Here is a 13,572-nt window from a genome sequence, read left to right on the forward strand (position 1 = left end):
TCGTGAGCTAGAGTTTATTTAGTAAAGGAAGCTGACACGCAGCCCCATGTACTGCTCCATTTGAAGGTGAACATGAGCAATAGAGGAAAACCCCTTGGTAGTCAAACACACACACACACACACACACACACACACACACACACACACACACACACACACACACACACACACACACACACACACACACACACACACACACACACACACACTCTCTCTCTCTCTCTCTCTCTCTCTCTCTCTCTCTCTCTCTCTCTCTCTCTCTCTCTCACACACACACACACACACACACACACACACACACACACACACACGCACACACTATACTGAGGATTTGGCAGCAACAGGTAAGGCCCACTGTCAGGGGGAGGATCTTGGCTCATCATCACAGAGAATGTGTGTGTACATGTGTGTGTGTGTGCGGATGTGTGTGTGTTTGCACGCGTGTGTGTACAGTACGTGAATGTAAGTGTGTCTGTCTGTGAAGGTGGCTGGGTGTGAGATCACACACCATTGCGCTCACACGTCAACAATCTTACACACACACGCTCGCCTCCTGTCCTCTCCTCTCACCCATTGATGAAACTGTTTAAGGCTACATTTTTGTTGCCAGAGCTGGCTCATTTGGCGTGACGTCTCCGGCAACAAAAAAAGAAAAGAAAAGAAAAAAAAAGAAGAAAAGACAGGAACACACGAAGAAGGGAAGAAAGAGAAGAAAGAAACGAGGAGAAAAAAGTAGCAGATGTGGGCATTCAAATCCCGCATTGCTTCCCTCACATGGCTTTATCTGTTAGGAGTGACAATGCAGGTACTCTAGAACCCGAAACCTGCCCCCTTTTTTACCCTGCCCTGTGTCTGAATCAAGGTGAATCGTAAGTCTGGATGTCACACTAAGGTGGTGGATGGAGTTTGGTCTGACAAACCTAACACACATGCCCAGGCATACATCACACACACACACACACACACACACACACACACACACACACACACACACACACACACACACACACACACACACACACACACACACACACACACAAACATAGAGAGAGAGAGAGAGAGAGAGAGAGAGAGAGAGAGAGAGAGAGAGAGAGAGAGAGAGAGAGAGAGAGAGAGAGAGAGAGAGAGAGAGAGAGAGAGGAGGTTGAGGGACTGAGAGGTCGGGCCTTTAATTTTGTTTGGCTTTGCGTTTCATTCGTCCTCCTTGGTCACTCACTACACAGAGAGAGAGAGAGAGAGAGAGAGAGAGAGAGAGAGAGAGAGAGAGAGAGAGAGAGAGAGAGAGAGGAGGCAGATGGACTCAGAATCAGGGCTCATTGTTCACTCAGAGAGAGAGAGAGAGAGAGAGAGAGAGAGAGAGAGAGAGAGAGAGAGAGAGAGAGAGAGAGAAGAGAGACTCTTACTACTGCCATTAGAGGTGTGGATAGGATACTGGCTGAGATAGGATAGGATACCGCCTGGAGCGGCGTTGTCTGTCACCTGTCAGCTCACAGGACGGCAGGGACACACGGCCTCGTAAAAGATCCACAACTCAAAGGTTAAGTGCCGCGTTTCCACCCAAGAGCCTCGGCCACCTTTAGTTTGAAAGTAACACTCTGACACATTGGATGGTTTTCGTAGCCCCATAATGCATGTCATTCCACCAGAGGAACACTGGAGTAGTACTACTACTATAGTACTACACTACTATGACATAACAGTAGTAACTTCAGTAATGCACTATGACTTGCTCAATGCCATTGTGGTACAGCTAATGTATAATGCCATGTCTTAATGGGTTAAGAGGATCCCTCTGCACAGTTAGCTTTGCAGTGGTAGTTCAACACCTTGACAGTCAAATGTGATGCTCACAGTGTTGAACCTACTCTGTGAGTGATGAATGAACACTGACGATTTACTGTCTACTGTGCCAGATTGGCAGTGAATTTTCACAGCCAAAAAAACGTTCATTAGCTGTGACGTGTTATGAAATATGTACCCCTCCAGAAGAGGCTTCTGAGAAAACATCTATTAACCCCATAATAAGGTCTCATGTATAGGCCTCTAAAGACTTGCTGAGGTCAGGGAAGATGACAGGGGGCAAAGGGGTCAGTTGTCCCGGGCCCAGGGAAGATTGGGGGCCCATAATTGGGTTCCAATTCATGGAATGTATATTGGGTGGGGGCCCTTTCAGAGGATTTTGCTCCCTGTCTGAGGTTATTCATTAACCTCCAAAAATATTGCTTAGTGCCCCTTTAATCGGGCCGCCATACAATAGCAGAGGCCCAGCATTTATCCAGACCGTTATTCTAAAAACTTGTCAACAAAGATTACTTAATCCTTATCGCTTTGACCCCACAGGAGTGCCAATTCGGTTGGAGGTTGGTTGGTTGGTCTTCAGTGAAAGGTCAGTTTTTATTTCTGCCTCGTCTTGTCAGGGCAGCAGTGTCACACGAGAAGGTGAGCCGGAGAGGTATAGGTGCTCACCTTCCTCCACTAATAAAAATTCACACGGAAAGGGCTCTCGAAAAAGCACTGCTGTTAATACGGTACACAGTGCTCGCTTTGATCTGACCGCCGTCATAGGAGTTTTGCATTATGTTGGAACATTTGTATACTGTGGCAAAATTGACACGTGAAAAAAACAAGAAGCCTGAAAAAGTATTATTTGGTGACAGGTTTTGCCGGGCCCAGGACAAAGCCATCTGAAAGGGCCCCCCATCCAGTACATACAATGTAGTGGAAACCCAATTTTGGCCCCCCTTTCTACCAAGGCCCGGGACAAATTACCCCTTTGTACCCCCCTGTTGGCTTCCCTGTTGGTGAGCAATGTGATACACATCATGATATGGACTGCCATTAGAAAAAGTAGGAAGTAGGAAAATGTACGAAAATGTACGAAAATGTACTTGAAATGTTTTTTTTAAATATATCTATAACAAACCAGCCACTTAAGATGGTGCTAAATAATCTCAGTGCAATGTGTGTTCACACTTTTTTTCAAGTGGAGGAAGGTGTGAGAAAGGTCTGATGTCTCTGTAGTATTTTTAGCTGCCTGTAATGACCGTCATTACTTCACAAGGCACCAGCCACGGAGGGACAGGGGTGGGGTGAGGGATTCGAGGAACCCCAAGGTCACGAGTGAACTTGGGGGCGTTACAACTGCTAGCATGTGGCACTGGTAATGACAAACCACATGGGAAAACGGCATCTTATCGACATCCTTTCCACACTTGTTTTTTTTTAATACACTCTCTCTAATAATCTTATTCATCCAGGTCATGTTACTCAAAAGAGTTTGTTCCCAGTAAACAAATGCAGAGTTAATTCAACACTTAGAGAGTACTCTGGGACCAAATGCCATCTAGAAGATGCGAAATCCACTCTCTAAGTGCAAAATCAACACTGGATTTTTTACTGTGTTGTAAGCAGCTGGGCTTTTTGAAGCTTCAAGAAATTTCTTCTCTTGAAGAAATCTCTGGTCAGAGACGAAATGTCTGTGTATCTGAATGAACAAATAAATCTCAGACTGCAGACTGTATTCTGTTGATGCAGATTTTTTAATGTGGTGGCATTGTGTTCTATAGTCCTATTGTAGAAGCACTGTGCATGGAATGTGGTTATTACAGTTTTTTTGCGATATGAGAAGAAGACAAATCCTTTTCAAAATATTGCTTAATGGCCCGACAGAATGACTACTGTGTTAGGCTGCCGTTTTTGGAGCGGCGCGTCAGGCAGCGAGACAAATGGTGGAAATCATAGCAGCAAGACATATTATTCAGGTCACATAAAAGAAAATCACAATGTGATTTACTCTAAACAATACAGTATTATAAGACCACGGACAAAATGGTTTCTTTGGTCAGAACAGAATAGAAAAACAGAATTGCTGGAGACAACATTTTCGATACAGTGTTCTATTTCGTTTGGTCTAGCTGTGGAAGTTATGTGTAAAAATATATACTTTTTTTCAATAAATAAATATTTCAAATAAATACATATATGGAAAAAAAAAATACATAAATAAACTACAACACATTAAGTACAAGTACATACAGTGACAATCGACAATTCAGCTCCTGTAGACTTCAAGAAGCAGGTTACCTTCACAGTCCCTCTACACAGTGTCTCATCAGTGAAGCACCTTAATTGGTGCTCTGTCTACAGCAGTGGTGTGAATGATGGGACAATAAACGAACATATAGACAGTTTGCACTCCTATTAAATATGACTAAACGGCAGCAGGGTCACTTCTTGCTTAATCCCTTATGGTATGGACATGCATAGTTTTGCTGTGATTTTTTTGGCCACTTTGTGAAGGTTTGACAACCGTCGTCTCCCTAGCACCAAGCCCTACATTTGGGATGTCTGTGAAGATTGTCGTTCATTCATCCAGTTCATCGTAAGTCAAAAGAGTTCATTAAAAGCTTCAAACAAGAAGTCCAGTTGGCTTATAAGTTAAAGTCTTTTGACCGTGGCTGGGATGTGTTCTTTCTGCAGAGCAGGGCAGGGCAGGGCAGGGCAGCATCAGGCCTGCCTGCCTTTGACCTGGCAATCTATGCCAGGGCTTCAGCTGTGGGTGGGTCTGGGTGTGCGGGTCTTAACCCCTGGGTCTCTTTCTGATAAGGGCAATGAGGGTGCTCGTGACAGTGGCAGTAGCAGTGGCTCTCCTCGCGCCAATACATCCCTTTTCCCTGCTCTTCTTCTCTTCTCCTTTAAGATAATGGAGAAAGACGGTGGTGGAGGTGATGGCAGTGGGTTGTGGGGTGGAGTCTTTTTTTAGAGGCAGAAATGTCCAGTCCTTTGGCATGGATACTGGCTCTTCTCCTCAGCGTGGTGGCAGTGGAATTGGCATTTGTTGGTGATGGTGGCAGTGGTGGTGGCATGGATGTTTTTGATCGAGGCACAAAACAGCTTGTTTCATGTCTTCATTCTGACTTAGTCTGGCCTCTGGCCTCTTTCTTTATCAGGGCAGTGATAGTGGCGGCAGTAGGCGGTATGTCATCTTCCTCTATCAAGACAAAAAAAACGCCCAGCGTTCGCCTCAGGGTGGTGATGGCAGTGGTAATGGTGTAGTTTTGGCCCAGGGCAGAGTAGATTCTGTTGTTCTTGCCCAGGGCGGAGGAGATGGTGTAGTGTTTGGCCCATGGCAGTGCAGATGGTGTAGTCCCTGGCGCATGGCAGTGGAGATGGTATAGCTTTTGGGGTTTTTTGCCCAACACCCTCTGTCCGCCCAACTTTGGCTGGCTGTAGCTCTGGCTCAGGGCAGACATGGAAGTGGCTGTGGCACTTTTTTATCGAGACAAAAAACTGCCCCAAAACACACACCCCTTTATGCTGCGCTCTGTCTCTCCTCTCATCTGTTTACTTTCAAGACAAAAAGCTCCCAAAACACACTCCTCTGACCTGTTCTTTCTCTCTCTTTTTCCTCTGGGATGTAGTGGTGAAGGTGGCAGTGGCAGAAGGGATAGTGTTTATCGGAACAAATAAATGTCCAATGCACAATGGCTCTGGCTTTCTTCTCCTCTGGATTGTGGTGCAGGTGGCAGTAGCGATGGCATACAATTTTTTAATCTGAGACAAAAGGCTGCCCAAAACACACTTTTTTGCCAGTTCTCTTCCTCTCATCTCTCCTCAGGGTAGTGGTGGTGGTGGTGGCGCAGAGTTTTCTATCAAAACAAAGAACTGGCCTCTCTCGACGACTCTCTCCTTGCAATGTGAGCGTGTAGTCAGGTAGGCAGGTAGACAGGTAAGTCAGTCTCCAACAGGTAACCCCCGGAGACGGAGCAGACGGCTACATTCCAGGGGGAGGCCTCCCTTTCGGACCGTTCTCTTTTTTCCTCTCTTTCTTTCTTCTCTCTCTCTGCCTTTCTTTCTTTCTTTCTTTCTTGCTTTCTTTCTTGTGCTCTTTCTGTGCTCCAGCTACCTGGACCACTTCAGTGCCAGAGCTTTCCACTTCAGTCCCCTTTTCAGTCTCCCTCCAAAAAAAAATGGAAACGTGGTCAAAAAACGGGGACACTGATTCAGCAAAAATAGAAAATAAACTGTACCATCAAGCTTACGCTCGGAAATGGAAGTGGGGAAACTCATGTCACCATCTCGGCCCAGCTTTGCCCGAATACAGCTGCCGCCCTGTCCTTCTTGCCCGCTGGCATATTCCGAGGCCAAAACAGGGACAGTCAGTTCACTGACAGCTTACACTCGGAAATGAACGTGGGGGGGGGTTAACTCATCATCATCCCAGCTCTCAGCTTTGACCTATCACGGCTGCACGGCACTGTTCTTGTTGCGCACTGGCACCTTTTTTCGAAGCCAAAACAGGGACACTGGTTTAGCCAAGCCCTCCTCACGCACAGTTTGGAAGTGGGGGGAAGGAAAGTCATCGGTTCAGCTTTGTCCGACCACGGCTGCCGCGCTGTCCTTGTTGTGCGCCGGAACCTTCCGGGGGTCCACCGAGCGCGGCAGGAAGTGGGTGAACTTCTGGTGGCGGCGCGACTTGGTGCCGTCGCGCGGGGTGCCGTCCTTGTTGAGCGCCACAAAGTAGGCCGCCCCCTTCTCCCCATTGTGCCTGTACTCGTTGGAGGCGTAAGTGTTGTACCAGTTCTCCTCAAAGGCCTCCCGGAAAATGCACTCCTTTGTGAGTCTCTCCTAAAGTTACAGGCGAAACGGTGGGGAGAGAGAGAGAGAGAGAGAGACCAAAAAAAATCCATTAGTACCATATTCTACATAAGTGCAATCAAATGCATAATATAACTGAACAAAAATTCCAACTCGCAAAAGAAAAAGATAAATAAACATGTTAATGAATAACAGGTAAAAAATAAGTGTGCGCTATGTTTCATAGATGTTACTTAGTAGTAGTAGTATTACAGGCCACTGAGGTGTCCACCAGTATGTATACATCCCACACATACATCACGGTCCCAATAAAGAACCTTGAATATACTGTATGTAGGTGTGTCTGTGTGTGCAGATGCGCACATGTGTGTGTGTGTGTGTGTGTGTGTGTGTGTGTGTGTGTGTGTGTGTGTGTGTGTGTGTGTGTGTGTGTGTGTGTGTGTGTGTGTGAGCATGCTGAGGGCCGGCACTAGGCAGACAAGGCAGTTGCTTAAGTATTAAACTTCACATTGACAATGATTATACATGGGCACTCAGTACATGTATAACAACTAGATCAGCTGTAGGACACTGTTTACAGATGACAATTTCTAATTCCACAAAAAGGAAAGAAGGGTGCTCATCTAGGAAACCAAATTGACTAGAACCGGCCCTGTGTGTGCGTGCATTCGTGCCTGAGTACACGTGTGCATGTGTTTGTGTGTAGATACTTATGTATGTACGTATGAATGTATGCACAGTAAATTCTGCAGTGCTCATTTAACACTTAGAGAGTTGATTTAACATCATCTGGATTTAAAAGAACTCTCTAAGTGTTGAATTAACACCGCAACATTTACTGTATGTATGTGACTTACAGAGCCATAGAGTTCTCCTTTGTTGTTCATGCCCAGGTACAGTCCACTGTTGACTCCCTTGATGCTTATTAGACCCACTGCGAGGCTTATGAACTCCAGGATACCTGGAATAGGAACAAAACAACCAGGGTCTTTCATTGAAACCCAAACCAAGCCAGGTAGCCTCTCTCAGTAGACAACACAAGAATTTGTCAGCACAGACATCTGAGTCATTAAGGGGCTTTGCAAGATGACAAGGTTTAAAATGCTCAAAAGCTAAGGATTTTTCATAGAGGAGTTTCTGTTGATTTTAAGTGCTGGATCTCAAATGGTGCACTTGTGCACGTCAGTGTTCATGTTTCAGTGCGCATGGCGTATTAATTACGCACTAAAACATAGTGCCCGAAGTGCAACATCTGAGACACAAAGATGATCTAGCGCTATAGCATAGTAATTAATCAATTAGTTTGGAGTGACAGCCACTGGCACGTCATAACAAATAAAAAATAATGGGATTTACCAAAACGACTGTGGTCTTTCCTCGTGCCCTGTACTGTGCCATCGGGGAGTATTTCAAGGTTAAATCCAGTTCGGCAATACAACTGCCGCTTGCGATGGATCCCTTTCAAGTGGGTTAGGTCCGCAGAGGTGCTACGCGATAGTCTCTCGGCGGGTATTGAGTGATCGTTCAGCGGGGCAATGCCGTCTCCAAGTGATGTGAGGTGAAAGTGGGAGCCGACATGGCCAAAAGCATCTATTGTCTGTAACAGAGCTCCCACTTCCCCGAAGGCTGCCATCGCGAACAGCCGAGACAGCAACATCTGGTGAAGTTTTTTGCGCACAAAATCACAGTGAAGGTCTAAACCATAGATCACTGTTTTTTATTGCATGACTCCCAGGGTAGACTCCCCTCGCACAGTGTTTTACATTCACAGCAGTGTCGTCAGGAGATTTTGAAGCAAGCGTTTACTTTTTCTATGTTCCAGACGATGACAGCTGATATTGAGAAAGCATGACTTTGTTCAGTTGGTCTTCTGCACTCCTGAATCCTTTAGTTACAGGCAAAATTCTGCAATGTGTATTAAATCAGTATTCCTTGTATTTCACAGCTGGTGTGTTTTGTAAAGCAGAAAGGTGTGAGACGCCCGTGCTTGGTATAATTATCCAGTCTTCTTCACAGAGCGCGGACACGCAGGTACCAGTGCAGCAGAGTAATCTCAGTGACTGCCTCGCGCACCGAATGCTTGAAACGTGAGGCAGGTGCATAGTGCCAGCAATGGCTTACTGTGGGCGGTCCCGTAAATTTAAAACCTTTCCTGATTGAGATTTGCCCTCAGAATCAGAGAGAGAGAGAGAGAGAGAGAGAGAGAGAGAGAGAGAGAGAGAGAGAGAGAGAGAGAGAGAGAGAGACAGAGAGAGACAGAGAGAGACAGAGAGAGAGAGACTGTGCCTTAGTTTTTATTTTCGTTTGTGAACTTTAGCGTAGTTTAGGAGAAGTAACCGAGCCTCTCCAAAACAACGCTTATACATTGACATAGTGTTAATGTGTTATCAACAGAACTCTGATTGATATAAAGCCAAAGGAGGTAACATTGCCACACATCCGTCAACACTTGCCCTAAATGCCCGTTCCCGCTCGGGTACTAGTTTGAAACTGATCCCAAGTGTAGCTTACATCTCGCGAGGTGTGGACATAAATAACCTTAGGGCAGCGATGGCCACTTTGCGCAGACTTATTCCCGCACTCAAGAACTGCGCGACAAATATTTCCCATCCGTTTCAAAGATGGAAAAGGACACAAACAGGTGTATTTGGAACAGGATTATGCTTTTGTCTTGGGGGCGCTGTCGCGTACTACTGCTACGACCGCACTGGAGAGTTCAGGAAACTCGGTAGTGTCCAGAGTTTTGCTCCCTTGCTGCAAACAGTAGCTGCCAAAGAAAAGGTATGCCAACTGAGTGTATGCACGCTATGTCGAATCCTCCTACTCCTCCTCCTGTCACTAAACCCAGACTGCATGTGATTTCAAACACCTGCGCACTTTAATAGCATGTATTGAGCCAACGTGTTAACGTGATAATCCCATTTTGTCACCTGTTACGCATTGTTTCTCCACGATATTCAACACCGCGTTCTCGCTGTCTCCTTCACGTGAACACACACACGTAGACGTAAATGGGACTCTACAGGAATCAGTGGTGTAGTCTACGTAGAACGCGGGTATACGGAGTACACCCACTTCAAAATTTCAGGGATTTCAGTATACCCACTTCAAATTGATTGATCCATTATTTTGAATAGCATAAATATATACAGTACCCTCTTAAAAAATGCTCAAATATACAGTATACCCACCATAAAAAAGTAGACTACACCACTGCAGGAATGCCCACTGATTCTTCGCTTGTTCAGAACGTTGTGCAGCCAGTGCACTGTTCAGGGCTGACCTCCCAGTTTTCGTCTCGCACATAGACTGGACGCGCGCGTCGTGTTGTCGTTGATCATGCAGGGTCGGCATGCTGCCAGCCAAGTCGGTCAGATGTTGGCTCAGCAGTTGTAAATATAGAAACATGGTCTGGGCATGTTTTCAGAGCTGTTAGGGGAATTAAACCCGTTCGCAGACCTGTGACAGTCAGATTCGTCACAGTATATGGTGACTAGACAGTCACGGCACCAATGACTTTTGTAAGTCTGGAGATTCTCATTGAAGTAATTCATGAAGCTTGTCCTAAAAAACGACTTGTTTGTGAACTAGAATTAAAAGAGTAATTGCAAGTGGACTTTTCAATGGAAATTATCCAATATCTACCTGTTGGTATAGCACATATTAGAAATCAAGCCAAGCCCAAGCCCAACTGGGAAACTCCAACTCCCATTGTCATTGTGACACAGCACTCCACAGCACACAAGTGTTAACTTTACTCTGCACACAACTAAATTGCTTTTATGCCTCACCCGTGCAAGGGGGCAGCCCCCATTGGCTCCCCTGGGGAGCAGTGCGGCAGGACGATACCATGCTCAGGGTAGCTCAGTCATGGAGGAGGATGGGGAGAGCACTGGTTAATTACTCCCCCCACCAACCTGGCGGGTCGGGAGTCGAACCGGCAACCTTTGGGCTACACATCTGACACCCTAACCGCTTACCCATGACTGAGAAATGAGAAATGAGCAGTGCAGTACAACCAGAGAAATTACAATAGAGGTACAACCCATTGATGGCCCTTTTCATGTTTTCTGGAATTACCCAAGATGCAATTATTGCGTGGACTGAGTAACGGATGGATGGCAGCACTCAAAAGAGAGAAAAGAAAACTAAAAGAAAAGAAAAAAAGGAACAGTCATCCCACGAATGGCATACTTTGCAGTACTTTGTTCTTTTATGGCAGATTTGTTGAATAATGGTCGTTGTGGGAGGGTGTTAAAACACTTTCATCAAACATAGGCCAACATGATATTGTTACTTCACTCATACAGTTGATTTATCATCGTTTAGAATGTATTTGGTCCTAGAGCATTCTGTAAATGTTCAAATAACACTGCTATTTTTTTACTGTAGCTGAAAAGCAAAGCCTACTTTTGCAAGCTTGGGTCTGTCAACCCGAAAAGTCTTCAACATTAGAAATTGCATTACGTATTCATCTGAACGACACTGGGGATTTTTCAGGAAGAATCTAGGGGGAGACAAAGAAATTGTTCCTTGGCGCAGAAAGGAGAAATCCCTTGTACTGTATTTGATCTGAAATGGCTCAAAATGTCTGAAGACTCTATTACAGCGTAGCCTATTTTCCTGCTTTATGGATTGTTGCCAATCCCAGCCCTGTATCAGCATCACATTTATTGTACCATAGTTACAGATGTTGCATACATTGTTAATGGGACACTGTGTAAGATTTTTTGTTGTTTATTTCCAGAATTCATGCTGCCCATTCACTAATGTTACCTTTTTCATGAATACTTACCACCACCATCAAAGTCTAAGTATTCATTATGACTGGGAAAATTGCAATTTTCATACATGAAAAGGGGGATCTTCTCCATGGTCCGCCATTTTGAATTTCCAGAAATAGCCATTTTTAGCTGCAAAAATGACTGTACTTGGGCCATACTCGAAAATAATAGTTTATTATTTCGTAAACTTTCATGAAAAGATCAAATTTGGCAATAGGCAGCCCAGTTTCAATGAGCAGCATAGTTGCAGTACCTTTTTTGACCATTACCTGCACAGTGTCCCTTTAACTTTTGGCTTGAAATAACGTGGGCTTACCTCCAAAATTTCACACTGGCCAGATTCATTGCATTGTCGAAACTCAATGACTTTCCTCTGAAATATTGACACACCATTTTTACCTCTGCCAAGGAGGTTATGTTTGTGTGTCTGTCTGTTTGTCTGTCAGCAGGATAACTCAAAAAGTGATGCACGTTTTTTGATGAAAATGATTTGGATGAAATTATTTAGATCAAAAAGATTCTTCACCATTGCGGGATAGGGCGAATTTCGACATTCCAGTTTATAACTCCACAAAACAAGAAAGAAAGACTTGAAAAAAAATAGGGTGTTACATAGTCAACTGTTCTATCAAACAGCTTCCTTGGCAGAGGTCTGCATTTCTAGTTTTACCATGCACTGGTTGGAATTGGTGAGCAGTGCTGAGGAGTGGTGGAGGCAGCTAGTTTGTGAGCCAGGGACAGGCGAAGGGAGGCAATGCAAGGGGAGAGAAGCAGGAGGAGTGCAGGGGGAAGAGAGGAGGGAGAAGGGGGGTAAGAATTGGACATAACCTTGACTCGCGGATTGAGATGGAGGAATTCAGAGGGGCTGAGGTAATCGGACCCGCCGGCTTGGCAGGCGGTGGTGACATTTGATCGGGGTAATAATTAGCCGACCCACACATTCCCAGGCCTTGTTTGCATGGTACCAGTCGGCCTGGCACGGTACCTAACACAGAAACACACACACACACACACACACACACACACACACACACACACACACACACACACACACACACACACACACACACACACACACACACACACACACACACACACACTGTCACTCTCTCTCTCTCTCTCTCTCTCTCTCTCTCTCTCTCTCTCTCTCTCTCACACACACACACACAGACACACACACACAGACAAACAGACCTACACACACACACGCACACACTGGACGATAGATTAGCCTTGCACTTCACACCATGTTTTTATGTGCCATTGTATTTTGTATACCTAATGTGTCTGTAAGTGGTGGTCACCAGTGTGTCATTTGTCGATATTTGAGTTTACGGCATTCAGCTGAAATGTGAAGTCTGTGAGAGTGAGTGTACAGTAACAGCTTCTAACAGGTCAGATCAAGATAGGCATCTTCTGTTCTGTGTGGTAATCGTTAATCTGAAGGTGTATTAACCATTTGCTCAGTGTTGTGTCTTTCTTTTTTTGTGGTCTATGCAAACACGGTGTTCTTTAATCTTTGGGATTTGTTAGACAGCACTTGGAAACATTTGCGTAAAGTAGTATACTACTGGATATATCATAGTCTGCCGTATTAGTTCAATAATTGTGGGCCTGCATTCATGTAACTATTTATCAACAAAAAGGACCAGCATGTGTACAATGTTTACATTAAAAAAAACTATATTACTGAGAAAGAGCAGAAAAAAGTATGCGCTAAATGTTATTACATTTACATTACATTACATCGCATTTGGCAGACGCTTTATAACCAAAACGGCTTACAATCGAGGACATAATCATAGCCAACATAATCGTAATGAATCGTAACGAAATTGACAGATTGGGCAGACAGGGTTTTATCCACCCACACGTTTGGTGATGAGTTTGAATTCCAGTGTTTCGGGGATACGTTTGAATCCCAGTGGTGCCGAGATGTAGTCTTGTGAAGAATATGATTTTTTTTGCATGGCGGGTTGGTCTAGCCTTGCACCATAGGGGATAATCGTGTCTGGGCTGTGAATGTAGTCTGGATCTTTCCTCTGATTACAATACTGACTAGGTTTGGCCCTGCCGTGGCCTAACGGTAGGGCACTGGGTCACTACGCTGGCGACTCGGGTTCGATTCCGGCCCGGGTCATTTGCCTATCCTTCCCCGTCTCTCTCTCTCCATTCATTTCCTGTTTATATG

The 13,572-nt window shown here is 45.1% G+C and overlaps 2 protein-coding genes across 4 annotated transcripts in view; one reads left to right on the forward strand and one right to left on the reverse strand.

Moving 5' to 3' along the window:
* Nucleotides 1-3,541: 3,541 nt before the first annotated feature.
* fgf20b (fibroblast growth factor 20b) lies at nt 3,542-8,636 on the reverse strand. Its single transcript, XM_063190690.1, has 3 exons — nt 7,954-8,636; nt 7,455-7,558; nt 3,542-6,627 (listed from the first exon to the last, which is right to left on the reverse strand). The coding sequence occupies exons 1-3, from the start codon at nt 8,252-8,254 to the stop codon at nt 6,367-6,369; spliced, it is 666 nt and encodes a 221-aa protein (XP_063046760.1). The 5' UTR covers nt 8,255-8,636; the 3' UTR covers nt 3,542-6,366.
* A 370-nt stretch (nt 8,637-9,006) lies between these two features.
* micu3b (mitochondrial calcium uptake family, member 3b) overlaps nt 9,007-13,572 on the forward strand; it is a 36,962-nt gene continuing 32,396 nt past the window's right edge. Inside the window, exon 1 of one of the 3 annotated variants that reach the window (XM_063189772.1) lies at nt 9,007-9,378. In XM_063189772.1, coding sequence (XP_063045842.1) covers nt 9,148-9,378 — 231 coding nt within the window. In that variant the 5' untranslated portion in view covers nt 9,007-9,147. The remainder of the gene's footprint in view (nt 9,379-13,572) is intronic. The other 2 variants (XM_063189771.1, XM_063189770.1) reach the window with 2 other exon arrangements.

This window comes from Engraulis encrasicolus, chromosome 23, assembly GCF_034702125.1.
Source record: "Engraulis encrasicolus isolate BLACKSEA-1 chromosome 23, IST_EnEncr_1.0, whole genome shotgun sequence".
Classification (NCBI taxonomy): domain Eukaryota; kingdom Metazoa; phylum Chordata; class Actinopteri; order Clupeiformes; family Engraulidae; genus Engraulis; species Engraulis encrasicolus.

What these genes read in the sequence shown, in the direction of transcription:
- fgf20b (XM_063190690.1), bottom strand. Translation starts at nt 8,254, where the DNA reads ATGTTGCTGTCTCGGCTGTTCGCGATGGCAGCCTTCGGGGAAGTGGGA. An exon ending in GAAAGACCACAGTCGTTTTG is followed by an intron (nt 7,559 to 7,953) that starts GTAAATCCCATT and finishes TTCCTATTCCAG; the next exon opens with GTATCCTGGAGTTCATAAGC. An exon ending in AAGGAGAACTCTATGGCTCT is followed by an intron (nt 6,628 to 7,454) that starts GTAAGTCACATA and finishes CTGTAACTTTAG; the next exon opens with GAGAGACTCACAAAGGAGTG.